Below are 22,060 nucleotides of genomic sequence, written 5' to 3'. Positions count from 1 at the left end.
CAATAAGGGGCAGGAGTTTGGGGGCGCAAGGGTCAGACTAGGATAGTTTCTTTTATCAATGTAAATGTGTTGTCTTTAATTATATAACAGAAAATATTTACAATTTTGAATCAGGTTTTACACACTGGAAGAAATGAAAAGAACAAACCTGCAAAACAAACATGGAGGTGTTCTATAGACACGAAGGACATAAATAGTTCATGTTTTGGTATAAAACCAGAGACCAAAGAGAGAGAAAGTCACAAAGAAAGACTAAAATACACAGAAACAAAACAAAAGACACACCGACGTACCGCTGCATTATGTAACAATGTAATGAAGCAGGGTTTTAAAATGTAACATCACTGAACCTGCATCATGCAATAATCGACACAAAATGTAAGAAAACCCCTGAATGCATTTTGAATCGCCTGAACCCTGGGCCTCAGAGACCAGGGTTCAGGCTGTGAGTCTGAAAAGGCGACTAAATGATCAAAAGTCTGGCGTTTATTCACCAAAACATAAATTTAAATTCATATATGGGTTCTACACCATGACTGTTATTAGAAGTACGATGATTAGGATCAACACAATGCCTTGTGATAGTTTATCACTTTACATAATGCGCTATTTATTACATTACCATTTCTAAAAATAAAAAATAAATAAGAGGTGGCTTCTGAAGGCAGTGGGTTGCTGTAAATGCTGAAATGCTGAAGTTCACACTAAACATTGTGGCTATTGTGACAGAATGTGGAAAAGTACCGCCCATTCGCCATCAAACCACGCTGATTTCTTTAGGTTGTTGATTTCTTCAGGGAGTTTTTCCTTCCTGACCCGGTCATTGGTCAAAGTGGACTGCTTTGCTCAGATCCCAGCCTTGCTCTGCTAGCAAAGCCAACGTTCTGCTCCATGGTGCAGAACTGATGTGACTGTTTGTCTGTGGTGTTTGTTACGCCTGCAGCCTGAGAACCTGCTGCTGGCCAGCAAGTGTAAGAACGCAGCTGTGAAGCTGGCTGACTTTGGACTGGCTATAGAGGTTCAAGGAGACCAGCAGGCTTGGTTTGGTAAGTTATGCACACACACACGCACACGCGCACACACACACACACACACACACACACACACACACGCATGCACACACCCACACACACACACACACACACACACACACGCATGCACACACACATATACGCGCGCGCGCGTGTGCGCATACAAGTCATCCAAAAGGGTGAAGTCATAAAAACACTGGTTTATATTTTATAAATAGATGCATTTCCATTACAAATGTGTGCAATTCTTTGTCTATATTCTACTAATATCAATAAAACACAATTTCACAGTTGCTGTGTTTCCATTAAATAAGAAGTTAATTTAAAATGGCTTAGTTCGTTCATGCGGAAAGTCACTAATGAGCAGTTAAATATTGCAGCTTTATGAAATATTTAGAGAAAATGCATTTAAAGAGAAACTTCTTGTGGCATTTTTATTTTATCTGGTAAATAATGAAAGGAAAGATGGAAGATTTCATTGAAATCCACTAAATTGTCAGATATCTGTAGAAAATTGATCTTTAAATCATAAATACAAAACAGAAAACGACAAGACAGGTCCACAGTTTCTAATGTTTTATCATTAATCGGTTATTTTTTAGCTAGAGTAAAAGTGGCTCAATATTTGTGACTATTTACTCCAAAACTAAAATGAGAGCAAAAACTTTTTTATTACTACTATTATTAATATTTTAAAGGGTCAGTATTACGTAAAATCAACATTTTTTAGCTTTACATCATGTCATGATGTTATTCCCTCATCAAAAACATGTGCAGTATTGCCTTGATTCTTTCATGCATGTTTGAGAAATCCTTTAATCTCCATGACAACCATTCAGCCGTGTGGGTGAGCATAGCTCCGCCTTCTAGGACCAAGCTCCTCCTCTGAGCACTTTTTCTTCCTCTCCTCTTAACAAATGGTCCAGTTGGAGGCCTTTCATCTTCTGTTTTGCACAGTATTTTTCTTTTTTGGACTGGCTATAGAGGTTCAAGGAGACCAGCAGGCTTGGTTTAGGTAATATTCTTTATATTACCTAAAGAATAATAAGAAAGAATTTTAAAACAAAGTTGGTGGTTTTCTGTTCAGGAAGCAAACCTAAATGGGTTGCAGAGATGAAAAGTGCTTGTACAGACTGAAACAAGTGCTCTACATTTCCTCCTGTCAGTCCAGAGCCAAGGCAAAGATGCATAAAGAGGCTGCGCCAAAGTAAAAGCTCTGCCTGGATGTCATGCATTTTTGAACAGCACTCACTGCTGTGATTGTCTGAAGCATTTCTTAGCTGCAGTGGAAAGCATTTCTACTCACTTTCTTTGCTGTGGGAATGTTTATTATTATTATTATTATTATTATTGTTGTTATTATTATTATTGTTGTTATTTTATTTTTTTAGCTTTTTTTATTCATCACCGGTTTTCTCTGTGTTAAAACACTGAAAGCTAGCTTTTTCTGTAGACAGATGGAGAGTCCCATTTTTCTAATCTCTCCTCTGTCAAATATAGCTGCCAGCAAACTGATTAAGATGTCTTTGTCCGCCATCTCCAAATCAGCTCAACGACGAGACAAACCAGACGAAATCCAGACGTGTCAATATTTGAGGTTAAAGTGAAACAGTTTCTGCTGATTGATCCAGCGGAGGCAGGAAGCTGGAGTTGTAAAGCTGCCGGTAGGTGGAGGAAACTCATTAAGACTCACCAGGAACAGTTTGCCTCTGAGAGCGAAGGCAGCCAGATCGTTTAATCTTTAAAGATAAGACGGCGGCAGAAAGGTTCCAGCTCTGGAGGAATGCAGCACAATCCCAGTTAAACACTGGAAAGAAGGAGAGTGCTAAATATGATTTATTAAACAGTCCCGAGGTGAAACTGTCGTGCAAGTCAAAGGGATAATGATGTGGTTCAGTTGTGATTGTGTAATTTAATCAACTTGCTAATAACTTAATATATTATGAAAGAAATTTATTTAGAAATGTGAGTAAATACAGAAAAAATGGAGACAGAATAAGAGACCAACCTTTACCGTTTAATCTCCTGTACTTGTTTTTAGTTCATACTACTGATCCAATTAGCTGCAGGTGAAAGTTTTGCACACTAATACCTGTTTCACTTAAAGGGGCATTAATATGTAAGCGTACCCGGTGTGTTGCCTTGATTTTTTCATGCATGTGTGTCACAAACATCTGCCCCTGCGATTCCTCCCATTCAGCTCCTTCAAACTAGCCAGCAGCAATTAGCAAACAGCTGGTGAAATGTCCCAGAGTCTGGAGGAAGAGTGGAGAGGACCAGAATCCATCTTGGTTGAAGTCCAGAGTGACGTTTTCACAGTCAGTGACGGTTTGGGTCACCATGTCATCTGCTGGTTCTGGTCCACTGGATTTCCTGAAGTCCAGTCAACACAGCCATCTACCAGGACATTCTGGAGCACTTCATGATTCCCTCTGCTGATGAACTGAATGGAGAAGATTTGATTTTCCAGCAGGACCTGGCACCGATCAACAATGCCAAAGGTACCAAAAGCTGCTTCAGTGACCATGGTGTTCCTGTTCCTGATTGGCCAGCAAACTCCCCTGACCTTTAGAGAATCTATGGACTGCTGTCAAGAGCAAGATGAGAAACATCAGACCCAACAAGAGATGACCTTCATTCAGCTGTCAAAGCAGCCTGGATTTCCATTACACCTACGCAGAACCACAGGCTGATCGCCTCCAGGCCACAAGGAACCAGTTGCAAGAAATACATGAAGCTAAAGATGCTAATGTCGCTAAATGTCTTTAAGGTTGTTCTGACTCATTTTGACAAGGAATCATCTGCCTGTAAATGTTTTTATTAAGGAATCTTTTAGCTGATTTATATGTGACGGTGTTAACTCTATGTTCTGTGAATCTTGATAAAAATGAACCATTTCACTTTACCAAGGTGACTGACATTTTTCACTTTTATGCAACATCCTAATCTTTTGAGACGTACCTGTAAAAAAGTATCTTCTGTATAAATATCTCATCTAAAATGATAAGAATGTGCATCCTACTTTCCCTTCTTTTCTGTTTGCAGGCTTTGCAGGAACTCCTGGCTACTTGTCCCCAGAAGTACTGAGGAAGGAGGCATACGGTAAACCTGTAGATATCTGGGCATGTGGTAAGCTCTTTGTTTACATCGTCATGCTTGCCGCCTCCTTGTTCTCTAGCCCGTCACTCTAGACAGATGTATTCCTGTGTGTAGGCGTGATCCTTTACATTCTTTTGGTCGGGTACCCTCCGTTCTGGGACGAAGACCAGCACAAGCTCTACCAGCAGATCAAAGCCGGAGCGTACGATGTGAGCTTGTTTGTTCCTTCGCTTTTCTCTGACTTGAGATGGAAAAAATATCGCTGCTTACATATTTGTTGAATGTGTGTGTGTGTGTGTGTGTGTGTGTGTGTGTGGGGGGGTGTGTGTGTGTGTGTGTGTGCGTGTGTGTGTATGTGTGCGTGTGTGTGTGTGTGTATGGGTTTGATTAGTTTCCCTCTCCAGAGTGGGACACGGTGACTCCTGAGGCTAAAAATCTGATCAACCAGATGCTGACTATCAACCCTGCCAAGAGAATCACTGCCCAAGAGGCTCTGAAACACCCGTGGGTCTGCGTAAGTGGCGTTCGCACATCCAGAACCCCGCTGCTGCTGACAGAAAACAATATTTCGTCGCCTCCACTTTGACTAATTTGTAAAGGCCTAATTGGGAGTCTCAGAACATCTGATGGAAGCTGCCAAGCCTTCCCACCATCTGTTCCCAAACATGCAATCTATCCCTGACTGGAGCAGATACCAGCCCGGCTTTCTCTGGACAATTAGTGTCAAAGAAATACTAAAGTGTGACTTCTCTCTGACAAGGTTTTGCACAGTTGAAACTTGATATTTACACATATTGTATGAAAGAAGACAATGAATCAGACTAAACGTTTTCTGATTTAGGTCAGTCAAGATTACCCAAATAATTTCTGTTTGCTAAATGTCAGAGTAATGGGTGAAAGACATCTTAGATATTTTTGATATTCAGAAATGAGCTTTTGAACAATTGTGGGAAGCCCAGATGAAGGTTTTGTAAGCAAACCTATGTCTCAGTTTGGTTGGAGTGAACTCTGGTGTAGTTTGAAATGATATGTGATTGCCAACTGGACCGCAGACCGTCCAAAACCAGGAAGAGGACTACAGCGCAGGGCATTCTGGGTAAATACAACCAAAACAAACAAGCTAGTCTAGAAATGACTCGTGGTCTTTTACCAAAGAGAAATTCCACAATTGCTAAAATTTCACGCCACTCCATTTTTGTTTAAATTTCGTGAAGAAGGACGTTGAGCTCAGTGTCTTCGTCAGAGGTTTTTGTGTCGTTTTCTCCAGTAGCTCTTGGTGCAGCGCCTCCACAGGCGAGGAGGAGAACAGGTTTTTCAAAGTGTTTGGTTTGTTTATCCCTGTGCAGTGTGAAAGAGAACTTCAGCAGCTGAAGTTGGAACAAATGTTGCAGTTTTGGTCCCCAATTTAACCAAAGCAACCAGACTATCAGGTGGGAAAACAACCGTAGAGTTCAAGATGGGATGGAATTTATCGTGAAGCAAAATTAAGTGTTTGTACGAAGGATTTACTTCTTCTATTTGGTTCTGAGCAGCTTTGAGATTCAGCTGCAAACAGCAGCTTCCTGAGGTCAAATATCGCCCCTTGAATAAATTTCGCCTTTGTAGTTCAGTTTGCTGTGTTTACAGACGGCTGGCTCTGCTCCATAACCTCGCAAAGCACTCAAAATACTTTGGCCAGAATCCACAAAGAGCAACATGAATCTGTTTAGGCCTGATACCTCGGGAGCCTCAGAATCAACAAAATGTCTTGTGCAAAGCAGAGGCTCTCCTGCAGCTTCTGCCCACATAAATCTGTCAGTGCCAAAGCTGCTCTGCTGTTATGTTTTATTTTCAGCATCTCTCTGTCTCTCTCTCCCCACAGCAACGCTCAACGGTGGCCTCCATGATGCACAGACAGGAGACGGTCGAGTGCCTGAAGAAGTTTAACGCCAGGCGGAAACTTAAGGTGTGAAAACACTAAATATGTCACGAAGACATTTTGTTTCTTCTTCTATTGCTCTACATTTTATTTTACACACTCAGCAGCATTATAGAAATAGAGATCAGCAAAGTGACAGGCAATCAAGGCAAGTAGATTCACACAAAGACAATAATATGCAAAGATAGAGATTAGTTTTATCCAGAGTGATTTGATCACATATGCAGCTTTCCTTCACATATTTTTTCAATGGGAAGCATTGTAAAAAAAATCTCTTATTTGGGACTGAAACTCTTCAAAAACATCAGATTTTCCTTTTCCTTTATTCAAAATCCCTGGGAGGAAAAGGGGCTTAAAAAAAGTTTGGGAATGAATTCCCAATGGAGAAAATGTGGAAGAGAGTGTGAGTCCTGAGAGTCCGTTTCCCTGGAGACAGAGATGTAATAAAAGAAGCGGTTTCACAATAATAGTCCAAATTTCAGAATAAAAGTCCACAGAATTTTCTAGGGTTACAGATCCACAAAAAGCCTGGCTAGACAGATGCCACCTTTCTCTTTTTATGCATAAGAGCAAATATTGAAAAATCTGCCACAATTATTTCTGTATTAGCACTTCAAAATTGGTGCTTTTAATTCTCTTTCTCTCTCTCTCTAACTAAAGGGAGCCATCTTAACCACCATGCTCGTCTCCAGGAACTTCTCTGGTAAGAACTGTGCTCTGATCAGACGGGTGACATGCCATCTGTCCTTCACACACAAGCACACCCACACTAAAGTTCACACTCATTTATGCATATGATGGCAAAGTACAGAAGAAATGTGAAAAATCTCTCCACGCATGGCCGAGAAAGCCGAAGAAAAACCATATAGTTCATCCTGTTCACTTTTAGCTCCCTACAGTTCTGTCTAAACATCTTAATTATAATAGACCATTACTTGTGATGTGTTGCAGTAGTGCTGGTAGGAAAAACCTCATTCTGGAACTGCAGCTAATGAATTTCATGGCCACTTACTCAGCCAAATGAGGAGAAAAGGAAGTTCCCTTTATTTCCGATGAGTGTTTAATCAGAGATCAGCCTCTGCTTCCGAGTTCAGTCGGCACACAGATACGTACGATCTGACGCACCAAGAAGAAGACAACTGGTGTGAGGAACAAACATTTGAAATGTTAATATCCGTCTGATGAGTCCAGAACCGTAAGCCTCACCAGCATGGCCGCCAAAGCGTCCGGTAGTGTCATAGCATCCCATCTGGTCTGAGTTTTTCAGTCAAAAAAGGCACCGCTAGGTCATGTGACAGAATTAGACCAATCAGCAGAGTGACTCAGAGACAGCTGAATGACAGAGCATGTCTTACAAATGCAGTGCTTTGAAAATGTATTCAAACCCCTTCAGTACCTGGGTTAAACCATAAAGCATATTTAAGCTTCAATCTGGACAGACTCAGACGAGAACAAGAAACAATTAAAAGATTTAATGACAGCAATGAATAAAAGTTCTTTGGCGCTCGGGCCCCGGCAGCTGATTTGAGCTGAGATTTGATGTGAACTCGATGAACATCCCGATAACTGATTAGGGATGCTCTCCCCCGGGGCCCGACACTGGTGGTGGTGGTCAGGAAGGGTTCCATCCTGGAGAACCGAAGGATGAGGGTGGAGATGGGGAGGTGGTGGGTTGAACGCAGCTGGGAAGCATCTGACGGTTTGGGTGTGGATCCTCTTATGAAGAGCCTGATTGCTGATTGAACGTGCAGGGTGAGGTCCAGGCTGAAGACGGGGATGAGCATGACGTCAATGGGTGAACGGAGGGGGCGGAGTCTTCCAGCTTGAACCTCTGCTAAAGCTCCATTTCAATCTGGACAGACTCAGACGAGAACAAGAAACAATTAAAAGATTTAATGACAGCAATGAATAAAAGTTCTTTGGCGCTCGGGCCCCGGCAGCTGATTTGAGCTGAGATTTGATGTGAACTCGATGAACATCCCGATAACTGATTAGGGATGCTCTCCCCCCAAAAAAGGGGCCGAGGCCGGGGCCGAGGCCCGAGGAAAGGTGAGACCTAAAACTCGTGTGCTGACTTGAGAATGCAGGGAGAAAAGTACAATATGGTTGTAGACTAACGGAGTGCAGAAGACCAGAAGGAGAGAAGCTGGCAGGAGTAATCAAATTTGATAGAGGGGTTTTCATGAGATCATGATGCACAGCTGAAGAATGAAGGCCTGCTCAGAGAAGGGGCCGAAATAATATGAGGTGTGAGAGTGAAGATAGTTGAAGGTGTGGAGCCAGGCTGGGGATAGGATCAGCTAGATGACATCAACTGGAGAATGATGGGGCATAGGTGCCCACTGTAAGGGAGCCAACACTGAAAAGTATGAGGGAAAAGAAAACCAACTGAGACATGGGCCAACATTGAGAGAAAGGCTGGGACATGGGCCAGCAGCAGGGGCAGGAGACGCTGGGACATGGGCCAGCAGCAGGGGCAGGAGACGCTGGGACATGGGCCAGCAGCAGGGGCAGGAGACGCTGGGACATGGGCCAGCAGCAGGGGCAGGAGACGCTGGGACATGGGCCAGCAGCAGGGGCAGGAGACGCTGGGACATGGGCCAGCAGCAGGGGCAGGAGACGCTGGGACATGGGCCAGCAGCAGGGGCAGGAGACGCTGGGACATGGGCCAGCAGCAGGGGCAGGAGACGCTGGGACATGGGCCAGCAGCAGGGGCAGGAGACGCTGGGACATGGGCCAGCAGCAGGGGCAGGAGACGCTGGGACATGGGCCAGCAGCAGGGGCAGGAGACGCTGGGACATGGGCCAGCAGCAGGGGCAGGAGACGCTGGGACATGGGCCAGCAGCAGGGGCAGGAGACGCTGGGACATGGGCCAGCAGCAGGGACAGAGGAAAAGCCAAAAAACAGAAAAAGAGTTAGCAATGGAGAGAGAAGGAAAAGTCAAGAGGGGAAGTAATCAGTGAGATGATAAAGAGACTCACAAGACTTAGGATGCGGTAGAAGGAGAGTGCTTGTGATGCGACATGTAGGTGGGAGCATGGAGGCGTGAGAAGGAAAATGGTACAAATCACTGGATAAGAATGCTTGCTTAGGCAAGAAAAGACCAACCACCACCAGCGAAATGCGTAGTGCTCACCTAGGCACTGAGGGAGCCCTCGCTAATAAGTTACAGAGCGAGACCTGAGATTAAACATGAAATGAGCGATGCCGTTTAACGGCTGAACTGAACTGGGCAGAGGTGGAGACAGCTCATCAACAACAGTCAAAATGATCATGGGTGAAAAACAGATAAGATTAAAGTCGGTTGATGACATGAAACGGACTGGTGAAGGTTCAGCTTTATAGTAACCCACGACTGATGAGAGCGACAATTAGGGATTGCTTGCGGAGTTAGCCCCTCAGGAAACGGGTTATGGCTGTGGAAAAATTTCGTAAAAAGCTGGAAACTCGAGCTGCTGAAATGAAGGTGAAGCTGAACCAACTACATAGGAGATCCCCCCCCAAAAAAGGGCCATGCCCGACAGACTGAATTTAAAATGAAAAATAGAAAGAAAATACTATCTAAACTCATCAAAAAGCTTTGACGTGTAGAGATGTGCCACTCGAATGAACTACACGGACCTGGCAATGGGGTTGGGAGTTTAGACTAGAATGGCTGAGAGCTTTAGGATACCTGCAAGAGCTGGTTGCCGTAGTGACAGACCCACAAGAATGACTGGTAAGAGTCTAAAGGCTATTGGCCCAGAAGTGAGACTGGAAAGAGCACATTTGAGTGTGGGACCGGGGTAAGTGAAAGACCCGACTACTGTTGAGAAAATAAATTTAAAATAAGCTAGTTTTAAAACTTAATATGTCTTGATTCAAATGGCCTAAATTGTGGTTTTGAATCAGTGACTTATTCTGGCCTATTGACCTTTATTTTACCTGTAGTTACAGCAGATGGTTTGCTAGGATCGTTTGAACTGCCTTTTGTCTGTGAGAAAACAATACAGTGGAAGTTGTAGCTTTTCACACTCATCTGTGAAAGGCCGTAAACACGGCAGGGGTTTCTGGCTTGAGAGAGGGTCAGAGATAGCTCCTGGTTGGAGGAGCAAAGGTACGCCTTATTTGAATAAATTAAATACAAGAGGATAAAACTTTCTACACAGAAGTAACAATTTAGATTTTGCGCTTGCAACTTCTCCAAAGACGTCTTTGCTTTTTGTTTGTCGTTTCCATCTTTTGTCTTTTTCTCTCTCAGGTAAATTCATGTGTTGTTTGTGCTCTGAGGTTTCTGATGGTTTGTGATGTGTTTGTCTGGTGATAGTATGCATCTGTCTTGAATAAATGCTGATTATTGTGACGCTGTTATCTCTGCGTGATCTCAGTCTTTGCGCACAGCATTTTTCTGAACCCGGGCATAAGAGAGGATTTAACGAGTCAAAAGGTTTTAAAGTTCAAGAATTTTTCCTCTCTTAACACTACATAGCCTGAAAGAGGCAGGATGGCCTGGGAAATAATCTGCCGATTCTGGGAGATCTTGAGATAAAAACTGAGAAGCGACCCATGGGACTTGAACAGGACACATCAGAATATGGAACAGCTTGGTTGATAGCGGCGAAGCAAGTAGACCAGGAATATCCAGAGTTCAGCTAAGAAAAACCTAAAACTTGAGCTACGAAAAGGATCACCTGCTGGAATAGCGACTGCCAGACCATTTAAATCTCTGGATTGTTCTGAACTGAGCTACCGGAATGAAATATGAAACAACCACTATACATTGCGCATGTGGAAAATACCTATAAATCGAATGCTTTAAATAAAAAAAAAACCACGTCTTACATTGAGACTAAACCAGTTCTATTTAAGGTTGCTTTGATAAGTAGTGAATGGACACGAGCAAAAAAATTTTTTTTTTTTTTTTTTTTTTTTTTTAAGAAACAATGATTGGACAATGCCCTCGTCAACAAGAATTTAAGGCCGATTAATAATTAGCAGAAGCGCTGGACAGACTCAACCGAACTGAAGAGGAATTATTAGTTGACTTCATGTTACGTTAGCAAGCCACTCTACTACACGTATTGCGTCGCAACAGGGTAAAAGTCCACAATTAGGTGAATGACAATTTATGCCTCATGCCGCGGTATGAGAAGGCCAGCCGAGACGCGAACCCCTGCTCCAGACGAGATTAGCTGATTGAATTGACTGTTAGGTCATGATAAGGAGTAAATTTAAAATATGCTAATTTTAAAAACCTGCCATGTCTTTATTGGAAAGCCTAATTATAGTTCTCAGATTAATAACTTATTCTGTCCTGTTAACCTTTATGTTACCTGTAGATAAAGTAGATTGTTTGCAGAGATCTTTTGAACTGCCCTTTGTGTGGGAAATCAGGAGAAGTTCCAGCTTTCACACTGATCTGTGAAAAGCCTTGAAACAGCAGGAGTCCAGGCCAGTAGAGGAGAAGCTCTGCTCCCACTTGTTTAGATAAAGGTGACAATTTGAGCTTGATCTTGAAAACAAATTGCAGGGAGTGTCTAACTCTAAAGAGGATCAGAGACAACTCCTGGTTGGATGAGCAAAGCTACGCCTTATTAGAATAAATAAAAGTCTAGAATACGCCTTTACTATAAAACTTTGTACACAGCAGTAACTACTCGGATTTGCTCTTGTAATTCTCCAAAGACGTCTAAGCACGTCTTTGCTTCCTTCTTCCATTCGACTCAGGTAAATTAATGCATGTCTCTGTTCTGCAGTTCTGTTGTAAATTCATGTGCGTCTTCTTTGGATTAAACTCTAATTCTGAGATGTCTACACTCATTTTCTGTGTGATTTAACTCGGCCGCCGGGAGAACCTGGGATCCGTGAGAAGAAGATGGAGCCAGAGATTTTCCAAAATTACAACAAGCAGAATGAATCTACGTAGCTGAACACGCACAACGACAATGGTCACGGGCGTCTTGTTAACGAGCTTAAGGGGTTGTATTGAAATTAGTCATAACTAAGCTAACATCACCTGCATCCAGCAGCACTACTCTACTCGGTCGGTTAAATTACAGAAAGTATTGGCGTTATACTAGCGGCTCCTACGCCGTTGGCGACTGGTGTGAACGTCTCCGGGCTTAAGTTGCGTTTGAAATAGATGATGTTAACAGCGCATAAAAAACTGTTTTAATTGCAGAACAAGGTTGCAGAGGACGCGATAAGGGAGATGGAGGAAACTCCGGTACCAAATCGATGCAGGAATATAAAAGAGTTGGCCATGTAGGTAAAACACGGGGCTTGCAGAACAGCTGGGACACAACTGAAGTGTCCGCCCGTGCTGCCGGGCCTGGGTAGCATAAATTATAATACAGCTCAGACGACAAAGAATACTGCGCTGACTAGCGACGAATAACTAATGTGAAGCAGATAGATAACTGCGGTGACCAAACGACCCGTTAACGATGGGCTGCACTGCTCGCAGTTGAGTGCACATGCCTGCTATTTATACGATAGACATCCCTCCAAGGCTGACTGGATTCTGACATACGCCTTGCAGCGCTTACACAACAACTGGTCACCTGCTGAACCAATGTTATGTTTAAAGGCGCCTCGGAGAAACAGGTGACGATGTTTTAGCTAAGTCAATGTTCGGATAAAAGTCCTTGAACATTAGAACCTGAGTGGCGCATGTATATACGGCCAAAGTGTTCGGGAGGCGATAAACTAATGAAAAGTGTCTGCGTTACGAAGTATTGCGAGACTCGAATGAGACATGAGAATGCTACGTCTTACCCTGGTAGCCTGAAACAGGCGTAGTGAGGGAAAACCAGAGAGGTGTTGCTGAGCGGGCTGACAGCGACCATGCAGGAGAGGGAAATCGTAGGCATGCTGATCCTTAGCGTGGCACTGGTGTGAAGACGACGGTGCGGGTTGAAACAGTGGGATCACGTGTCTGCTTGCCAGAGGTGGATCGTGGAGTAGGTGGCGAGGGAGCGGGAGATGGAGAAATCCCAGTCAGGAGAGAGAAAGGGGGAAGACGCTACATGAAATCATCGAGGAATCTCTTGCATCTGAGGAGCATCCCGACAGCCTGAGACGGGCGTAGAGGGGGAAATCCGGGTGCTGACCATGACGACATGCGGAAGTGAGAGAAGCTTGGCGGGCGAAGGAAGAAGCCTTTTGCTGCTTCCATCAGATCCTCCCTTTTGATTCTGTCGTTTTTCTTTACGTGGCATCTTTAAACAGGCTGTTCCCTCCACGTAGAGCTCCGCAGTTAGCTACCTTGTCTCACGACTGTGCGGGAGGTAATCCGTCGTGCATCACGGGCCAAAGGGGTCGAAGTAAAAAAGGTGACCGGAGGGCTTATGTTTTTTCGGAGGTGGATCGTGGAGTAAGTGAAATTCTAGACAGGTGAGAGATAGGCGGGAGAAGCTGCTTGAAATGATCGAGGCTGGGGCCGGAAGAAATCTCTTGCATCCGGGGAGCGTCTGAGGGTTAAAAGAAAGGACCAACGCAGGATGCGAAGTCGAAGGACGGGGAATCACGAAGCTGTGGAGGAGCTGAGACGTGCAGATGAACGGATTGAACGCAGCTGGGAAGCGTCTGACGGTTTGGGTGTGGATCCTCTTATGAAGAGCCTGATTGCTGATTGAACGTGCAGGGTGAGGTCCAGGCTGAAGACGGGGATGAGCATGACGTCAATGGGTGAACGGAGGGGGCGGAGTCTTCCAGCTTGAACCTCTGCTAAAGCTCCATTACAATACAACCAGGTTGTTTCATATCAAAAATATAAACTCTAATATATTTTATTGAGAATTTTATGTAATAGAGCAACCAAAATATGAACTAGAATTACAATTATACATTAATATATACATTTTTATGCTCCCTAGTAGAACAACAAACTTTTATCTTGTCACTTAAACTCATTCACTCAAACTCCCTGTGATTTCAAGTCTTAGCAGATTATAAATAGATTTGAGTGTGTAGTTTGACTTGGCCATTCTAACACACAGACATGCTTAAAAACAGTTTTTTAAAAAGTTTTTTTTTTTTTTTACACATTTGTTAAAATTGTCACTATGTCATGACAGTGAAATGCGAGACGGATAATCTGCGAAAAGACCAATCTCCTCCATGTCTTCCCTCACTGCTAAATGTGCCAATGGTGGAGAAACAACTTACCGTTGCAGGAAAAGCATTTATCTGCCAAGCTAACTAGCCCTAGCGTTCAGGACAGGCTTTATTAGCTGTATAGCTGCAGCGTAGCACAGCGCCAAACGGAGAGGCAGAGGGGGATGATGAGCAGCACCATATGTAGGGTGATTGACAGTGCCAAGACCCGCCTCCTGGCTCTGATTGGTTGTTTCTGGTTAGCATGGGGAGAAAGCAGAATGGATTGGTTATTTTCACAGATGATCTGTCTCATAACAGTCACAATATGATAACAAATATGTAACAAAATATTTAAAAAAAAAATAAAAGTGACACACTGCAGCTTTATATCAAACCCAGGGGTCTCCAACCTGTGGCTCACAATGGCTCTTGAACACTTAAAAATGATAGAGAACTAACTAAAATTGCATTAAATAAATTAACATTTGTGGTTGTATCATTGAAAAATGTGAAGTTCAGGGTGGTATGAATATTTTGCCAAAGCACTCCATGACCAGTTCCTGGTTCTCTCCTGTCCAATAGTCTCGCCTCTCTCTGCTGTGTTTCAGTGGGTCGACAGACCACAGCTCCGGCTGCCGTCAGCGGGGTGGCAGGAACCACTGCTGGAATCGTGGAACAAGGTGAACCCGCTTCCTCCCCTCCCTCTGGGTTGGAAAATCCTTAAACTGATTCAGTTACATGAACATCTGCACATCACACACACTATTTGCTTGTTTTAATCTCTCTCTCTTTCACTATGTTCGCCTTTAACGCGCCTTAAATATCGGCCAAGGTAAGCAGCTTCATCGCTCCTCTGTAGCTGCGTTTCCATTAGAAACTTGCGCAAAAACTTTGACAAAGGCCACCACTTCCTGCCGTCTTGTTCATGTTTTGAGCCAGTGGCGACGTCCGGTTATTGATCATGTGACTGGTGTGATGCAGTTTTGCGAAGTAAACTAATTTCGATACGACAATAAAAAAAATCATCACCAAAACTTTCTGTCGAGAAATTAGTTCTTATTTTATTTTTTCAAAATTGGAGTGTTTCCATTAAGCAAATTTATTTTCAAAATGTCAAATTGCGCAGTCATATGGTGAATGGAAACGCAGCTTGTGAGAAGAGGGTATTAATTTTCATCTCTTCTTCTGTGGTAATAGGAATCTGTAGTGCATGTGGTATTTAGAATATGAGGGGGCAGAGAAAGAAAGGGTTAGCTTCACGCAGAGCTGTAGTGTCGCTCTGATGAGGGATTAATGTCGGCTCCTCGTCTCGTTTTTAACATCTCAGAAAGTATCCCGGCACCAGAGCTTGCGCTCTCTGTACTCCCTGCCCCTCACTTCCTGCTGCAGCCGTCAACGGACCGCAGTAATCCAGCCTACTGTTGAGATTAACCGACCCATTATCGTTTACCTGCAGCTCTATTCCACTTCCTCCACAGCTCCATTCCTAATCCCCCCTCCGTGGAGCGGTGGCTGTGTGTGCATCTGTGTGTTTGGATTATATGGAGAATTAGACTTTTTTTTTTTTCATTCCCCTCCTCCCCTCATGGCTGATGCCCTCTGCTTATCTAATGCTCTGAACAGCGAATCAGGGTTCGGAAGTGCCAGTTTTTAATGTTTACCACTGAACAAAAGGGAATGTTTTTGATCAGTTTTACATTTATTTGTCATAATTCCAGCTTGCTTTCAAGCAGGAGTGTTTTTATAATTAATTATTTATTTATTTATTTATTTTGCATGCATGCATGAATAACCGTGCGTGTGTGTTTTGTGTGAGCAGATTTTTAGGAGTGGTGGTGGTCTGAACGTTTTGCTATGATGTGTACTCTTCCGTCTGAGGGTGTGTCGTTCTGCCTCTCTGCAGCAGCCAAGAGTCTCCTCAACAAGAAGGCAGACGTCAAGGTAGGCCAGGTCCAGTTTTTATCCGCTCCGTCTCTGTTTTGTTCCATATTTATTGTTTTTTTTAATTCATGCCAAACTTGTTACATTAAGTACTGCAGAGTTTTAGCCTTAATGGCACAGCATGAGTCGTTGTTTTGCAGGAAGTTTTATTTCTACCGGTTGAAAATCAAAAGGCAAATGCCAGACCTCGTTCTGCCTGTACACTGAAAAAAAAAAGAAAAAAGAATGGAGCTCCAATTTAAATAAATTGAGACTTGTCAAGCTTACTTTTTTTTAAGGTTTGTTCAACATGACAACTTAATAAGCTTAATATATTTTCTTGGATGAACTTAATTTGATTGCTTGTAACAAATTAACTTGATTCTTTTTTTTAAGTTCGATCACCTGGGTTTTTTTCAGTGCACTTTAAGCCTGAAGGAGGCCTGTACAATGGCATATTGGGTTAATTTATGATCATATCAAACTCAAAACTTGGTATAAGTTTTGTGTTCGATATCACAAACCCACTGATGCTCACATGACTCACATGAAAAAAATGTTTTTTTTTTTAAGTTTCTTTAAACCTTTTGAAATCTACATCTGATTCTCTGCAACTTTACTGAAAAAAAGAGAATACAGCTCCAATTTTAAAAAGATGAATGTGTTAATTAGTCACAAGCAGTTGAATGAAGTTTGTTGAACTTATTTACTTTGACAACTTAATAAACTTACTAAATTAATGTGGAGTAACTTAATTAGATTTTGTGTGATGTATTTGTTGCTGTTTCTTGGTCAGGACTCTGTTGGCATGTTTTTAATCTCAATGGGCTTTTTATTCTGGTAAAATAAAGGTTATGTATATAAAACCTATGACCAATCATTGCATTTTCTTTAAGTTGGAGTTGCATTTTGTTTGCTCTCTCAGACGTCTTCATTCAGCTTGGCCGACACTACGCAGCTTTGCTGCAGACATTTTTCACTCAAAATATTCCCTCAGTGCCAAAGCGAATCTCATTAAAGAACTAATTTCTGCATGCTTCAACTCTCCGAATAGACTTCTCAGATGCTGAATGTGCAGTAATTTTTTGGGTTCTGATGGTGTTGCTGCGCTTATTTTTGCTGTAATTTCATCTAAAGTCTGAAGTGATTGCAGTCTGCTGCTTTCTGTTGTGTGTGTGTGTGTGGGGGTGTGTGTGTGTGTGTGTGCGCGTGTGTGTGTGTGTGTGTGTGTGTGTGCGTGTGTGTGTGTGTGTGTGTGTGTGCGTGTGTGTGCGTGTGTGTGTGTGTGTGTGTTTGCAGTACGCGGTGTACTTCTGTTGGAAACCTGTGTCTTGTGTGTGCTGTATAAGCATGCTGTGTTTGCATGAGTCAGTGGGAGCCTCAGTGTGTTCTCTGGATGGAAGCTCTGTGAAAGTCAGCCACAATGCTTAAAGGGGCAGCAATGAGTATTTTCAAGCCACATAGTGCCATTTTGTAGCACAGTCCAGTATTATATTAACTTTAGTTGTTGTAAAATACTGTACATATCAAACATGACTTAAAAAAATGTTGTAATTTAACGTCTTGAAATTGGGCCTCTGTCTCTTTAAAAGCTCCTGCTCTTTCTGAAACTCCGCCTTCAGGAAGTCATCTCAACATCACTCCTCTATAAGCCCTTTAACTACGTTTTTACCAGTGTTGCACTGAGAAGCAGTTAGTATAATGAGCTCAGCAGATGCACCGTTCCACCAGGTGTTTGCTAATTGCTGCTGACTAGTCTGAAGGAGCTGAGTGGGGGGGTTTTGGGTGAGGGCTACTTTTGGAACCTGCAGCCCCAACGACAAGCTTTGCCTCGAAGGCGGAGCTTGGGCCTCCCAGGCGTTTTGCACAGCTCCATGGTTGCCATGGAGATTAAAGGATTTCTCAAGCATGCAAGAAAAAAATCAAAGCAACACTCCAGGTGTGTTTTTGAAGAGGGAATAGCATTATAGCATGATGTAAAGCTTAAAAAAGTCGATTTTGCACAAAACTGCTCCTTTAAGACGAATCTTATTAACGCACAACTGCAAGCCGAACAAATGACAAAAACACAAAGTTAACCTGCTGCTATGAACCTGCTTTCACTTTGACCTCCCAAACTCCACCATCAGTTGATTCAAAACAAGTACATGAATAAATTAGTTCACTGTTATTCTTTCTCACCAGAGTTACTTTATTAAATCACACATAGTATCAGATGAATTCATGCTAAGCTTTCTAACGTTTTCCTCAGGTTACAGTTTCGCTAAGTGTTAGCCAGTAGCTTTTGTTGCCGTTAGGAACTGAAATTAACTAGTGGTTTATAGCTTGAGTCAACAATTGAAAAATTTGACTTATTCACTGACTAAACTCTTGAGTTGGAAGCCTGCAATCAAATGCTAACTTCTGTGTTAGCTTTTCTGTCTAAATGAACATGGAAGCTGGTGTAGGACAGCCTTAACTTGAGTTTCCCAGCAGATTTGCTCTGTCACAACAAGGCTAATAAGACCTGCCAGGCTTAAAACAAATGAAGAATTGCTTTCAAAATGTTCATGTACAGTAAATTAACCATATCAAACACATAATTAATATTATTAGCATTTTATATCCTTTCTAGGTGTCAAATTAACCATAAAATGACATGGTGTAATTATTAATTCATCTGGGCTTGTTAGGTGTGAACACTGTGAGGCTGTTAATAGTGTTAACTTCACTCATCTGCTGTAATTATACAACAATTACTTGGATTCCTGCTACTTGCAGCTTGTCAACAGAACCCTCAACAACCCACTAGAAATACATTTTCATTTTAAATGATTGGAACAGACAGAAGCTTTGTGTTAATTACAGTTCTATCTGCCTTACTGTTATTGGCTGAACTGAAAGCCAGATGAAAATATGAAGCCACATTGTTTTTCCACCCACATTTAATATTATTAATACCTGACTTTTCAAATGACTGTATTGCTATTTGTCATCCTGATGGAGACTTACATTGTGTAGGTCCTGTCAGTTGAGGGTCTTTCTGGGTTTCAAATGTTAAATATTTTCTAAAAAAAAGAAAAAGAAAAAGAAAAAAAAGGACATTTCAGAGGTTCAGAAGTCAAGCATTATCCTCTTTTGGAAATTTTCTGAGTTTCAAAAATAGAAAATTTTCAACTTTTGAAATTCAAAAATGTTCTTGAAGCTTTTTCTATAGAAAATTCCTGAGATTAATCTAAAAAATATTAGTTTTTTTCCTCACAAATTTACTCCTCTGCTTTTTTTATATTTACAATGGCCTTAATATGCTGTTGAAGAAAACCAAATGAAACCAAGATGAACAAAATAACTTCCTGATGGGACCAAAATGTAAGAATATATAACCCGATACAGAGATGTTTGTTTTTGCTATCAGGCATCCAGTTAACCATCCTTGATTCCACCACGGTTTTTATTAATAAAGCAGATTTCCAGTCTCCTCTTTCTGTCTCCTCCAGTCTCTCTTTCCCACATCACTGACTAACCCTCCCCTTGCTGGCGTGGAGCGCCCTGATGCTAATCTCAGATTATTTCCCACCAGATGATTAATTTGTCATTACATAATCACAGGCCTGCCAGATCTGTGCTGTGAAGTCACAGGAAGGCAGCCAACCTGGGAAATGTCTTATTATCCTTCAGTACTGTAGCTTTATCTTAAGACTAGAAGATTTAAAACCTTATGATGAGCAACATCTCAGTTTAAATCACTCTGTTTCACATCCCTTTTTGTCTTTCTCTCTCTCATTTAAATAATGAGGGCAGTGGTATTGAAATATTCTGGGTTCACATTATTGTGTCTATTTTTCTACCTGCCAATGAAGTTTTTACTCCTTGAATATATTTTGGAGAAGCTCAGGCCAAGGTTAAAGCTTTACCTGGCCTGTTTCAGATCCAGAAACATGCGCCCTCTACTGGGCAGGGTTGACTTCGTCCAATAAAACTGGGATGGAAAATATTTTGTCAGCTGCGATTTTGTTACATGTGGAAAATAGACTAAAACTAAAGAAAAAGTTAAACAGAATGATGGATTATTGTTGGATAATGTCACTGTTGATTTAGCTTTATGGTGCAAAAATAGCACAAATTTCAGATTTGAATTTGTTTTTAAAGTTGGAAAACTTTCACTTCCTCTCACATGAGCTCCTGGTGGAACACAACACAACAGAGTTCAAGCTGTATTCCAGGTAATGTAAGTCTCAAAAGATTTAAAACTGACTGAAGAGGAAAACAAAACTCTGCGTATAAATGTAGTAAATTACAGAATATGCCGGTTCCATTTTAAAAAAACAAACAAAAAGGCTCTTCAAATGTTTTCACAATGTTATTGAAAAAGCAACAAAATTACTTACTGAAGTGATTGCTGTATTAACAGCGCTCCACTCAGCAAATCCCTGCTGATGTTTTCTTTTGATTATCACAAACAACATTTAAATCGCTCAGATTTGCTTCGTAGTTGAGTTTGAAATGTTCCCCAGCGGGGGAAGAGTTTGTTTGACTCCAGGTTACGTACCTTTATAACCATAAATATAACCACTTCATGTGCCTCAGTATTAAGGTGCTAAATATATAGACGTATAAAATTAATGATTGCAACCAGTTTTGTGCCCCAGCTCGGCTTTCAGCAGCAGGAAAACGGAGCGTTCCTCTGTGGGGTGTGTGTGCGTCACGCCTGCAGTCGACTGTTTCTGCATGCTGGTTTAGAACATGCACTTACATTCTCGCTACTTATTTAAGAAACAGAGCGACTGTATATTTAGCATGTTATGTCGTTTGTGTGGGTGTGTGTGAACTGCCTGTTATGCTTCACAGTTCTGTCAGAAGTGCTGCGGGTCTCGTTATCTGCTCCGGCTAAACGAAGCAGCTATGTGTTGCTTTGTTATTTTTAGGTTTTTTTTTACTAGGATTTAGTCCCAAAGTTTGCTTGATGTTTGTGTTTTAATATCAAAAGGCAAAATCTGTAATCAAAACTAGTGAAACCACCAGCCTGTATTTATTCAAAGATACAAGTCTCCTAATCTACCTGGCCTTGACGACACACTTGCCCTCCAAACCTCATGTCTGGTTGTGTCATCCTTGGCAACAACAACTGCAATCAAGCCTTGTTCTTTAGATCCTCTGATTAGGCCATTGCAAACCAAGTGTGCTCAAATTATAATAATAAACTGACCCTTTAACCTTAAGAAATTCTATCCACGTTGTTGGAATCACCGTGGAAACCCTTTTTTTGTCCAAACCTGCGTAAAAACACTCCGTCTGATCTTCCTAGTGTTATTTTGTTAAGTTGTCCTCTGCTATCTATATTTACCTTGATTACATTGTGTATCTATTTTTTTCCAGTCCCCACCCACTCCCAGCCAGCAGATGGCACCTGTCTGCGTTGTCTCTGAGCATTAATGCCACTTTGTGTTTCCGTCACAGCCGCAGACAAACAGCACCAGAAACAGCATAGTCACCAGTCCCAAAGGCAACGTCCCTTCTGCTGCACTGGTACGCAGCTCTGTGTCCTGTCTGTCTGTCCGGACCACATCTACTCTGCACAGAGTGCCTGTGTGCGTGCGTGTATGCGTGTGTGTGTACGTGTGTGTGTGTGAGTGAAAGAATGTGTATTTTCTGTGGGTTTGCAAAATAATAAAGTTTTGAATCGCAGCTTCACGAGAAATGTCTGTCGATGCAAAGGTTGACTAGAGGTTTGGGTTCTGTAGTCATCTCCCCTTTGGAAAGGCTCACACCTGTCTGTATAAGGTCCCACTGCTGACAGTGCAGGTCAGAGGTCAAACACCAACAATGACATGAAAGGAAATGTCTCTGAGACAGGATCGTTTTGAAGCAGAAATCTATCTATCTATCTATCTATCTATCTATCTATCTATCTATCTATCTATCTATCTATCTATCTATCTATCTATCTATCTATCTATCTATCTATCTATCTATCTATCTATCTATCTATCTATCTATCTATCTATCTATCTATCTATCTGTCTGTCTGTCTGTC

The 22,060-nt window shown here is 42.1% G+C and overlaps 1 protein-coding gene and 1 long non-coding RNA gene across 2 annotated transcripts in view; one reads left to right on the top strand and one right to left on the bottom strand.

Annotated features, from left to right (window-relative positions):
• The window catches only part of camk2b2 (calcium/calmodulin-dependent protein kinase (CaM kinase) II beta 2), a 53,810-nt gene that overhangs the window by 20,624 nt on the left and 11,126 nt on the right, over positions 1 to 22,060 (top strand). Inside the window, 8 exon segments of the mRNA XM_088010736.1 lie at positions 944 to 1,046; positions 4,077 to 4,339; positions 4,522 to 4,644; positions 5,992 to 6,075; positions 6,709 to 6,751; positions 14,736 to 14,807; positions 16,031 to 16,068; positions 21,484 to 21,552. Of these exon segments, the coding sequence (XP_087866862.1) occupies positions 944 to 1,046; positions 4,077 to 4,339; positions 4,522 to 4,644; positions 5,992 to 6,075; positions 6,709 to 6,751; positions 14,736 to 14,807; positions 16,031 to 16,068; positions 21,484 to 21,552 (795 nt within the window).
• Positions 7,506 to 13,765, bottom strand: LOC148155941 (uncharacterized). The gene is made up of 2 exons (XR_015764816.1): positions 12,805 to 13,765; positions 7,506 to 7,900 (listed from the first exon to the last, which is right to left on the bottom strand). It is a non-coding gene; the product is annotated as an uncharacterized LOC148155941 (long non-coding RNA).

The sequence above is a fragment of the Poecilia mexicana genome, unplaced genomic scaffold (genome assembly GCF_051168715.1).
Source record: "Poecilia mexicana isolate PSO_F unplaced genomic scaffold, ASM5116871v1 scaffold_12, whole genome shotgun sequence".
NCBI classification, from domain to species: Eukaryota; Metazoa; Chordata; class Actinopteri; order Cyprinodontiformes; family Poeciliidae; genus Poecilia; species Poecilia mexicana.
Note: the sequence above shows the minus strand (reverse complement) of the source record. Positions and strands in the feature narration are given on the sequence as shown.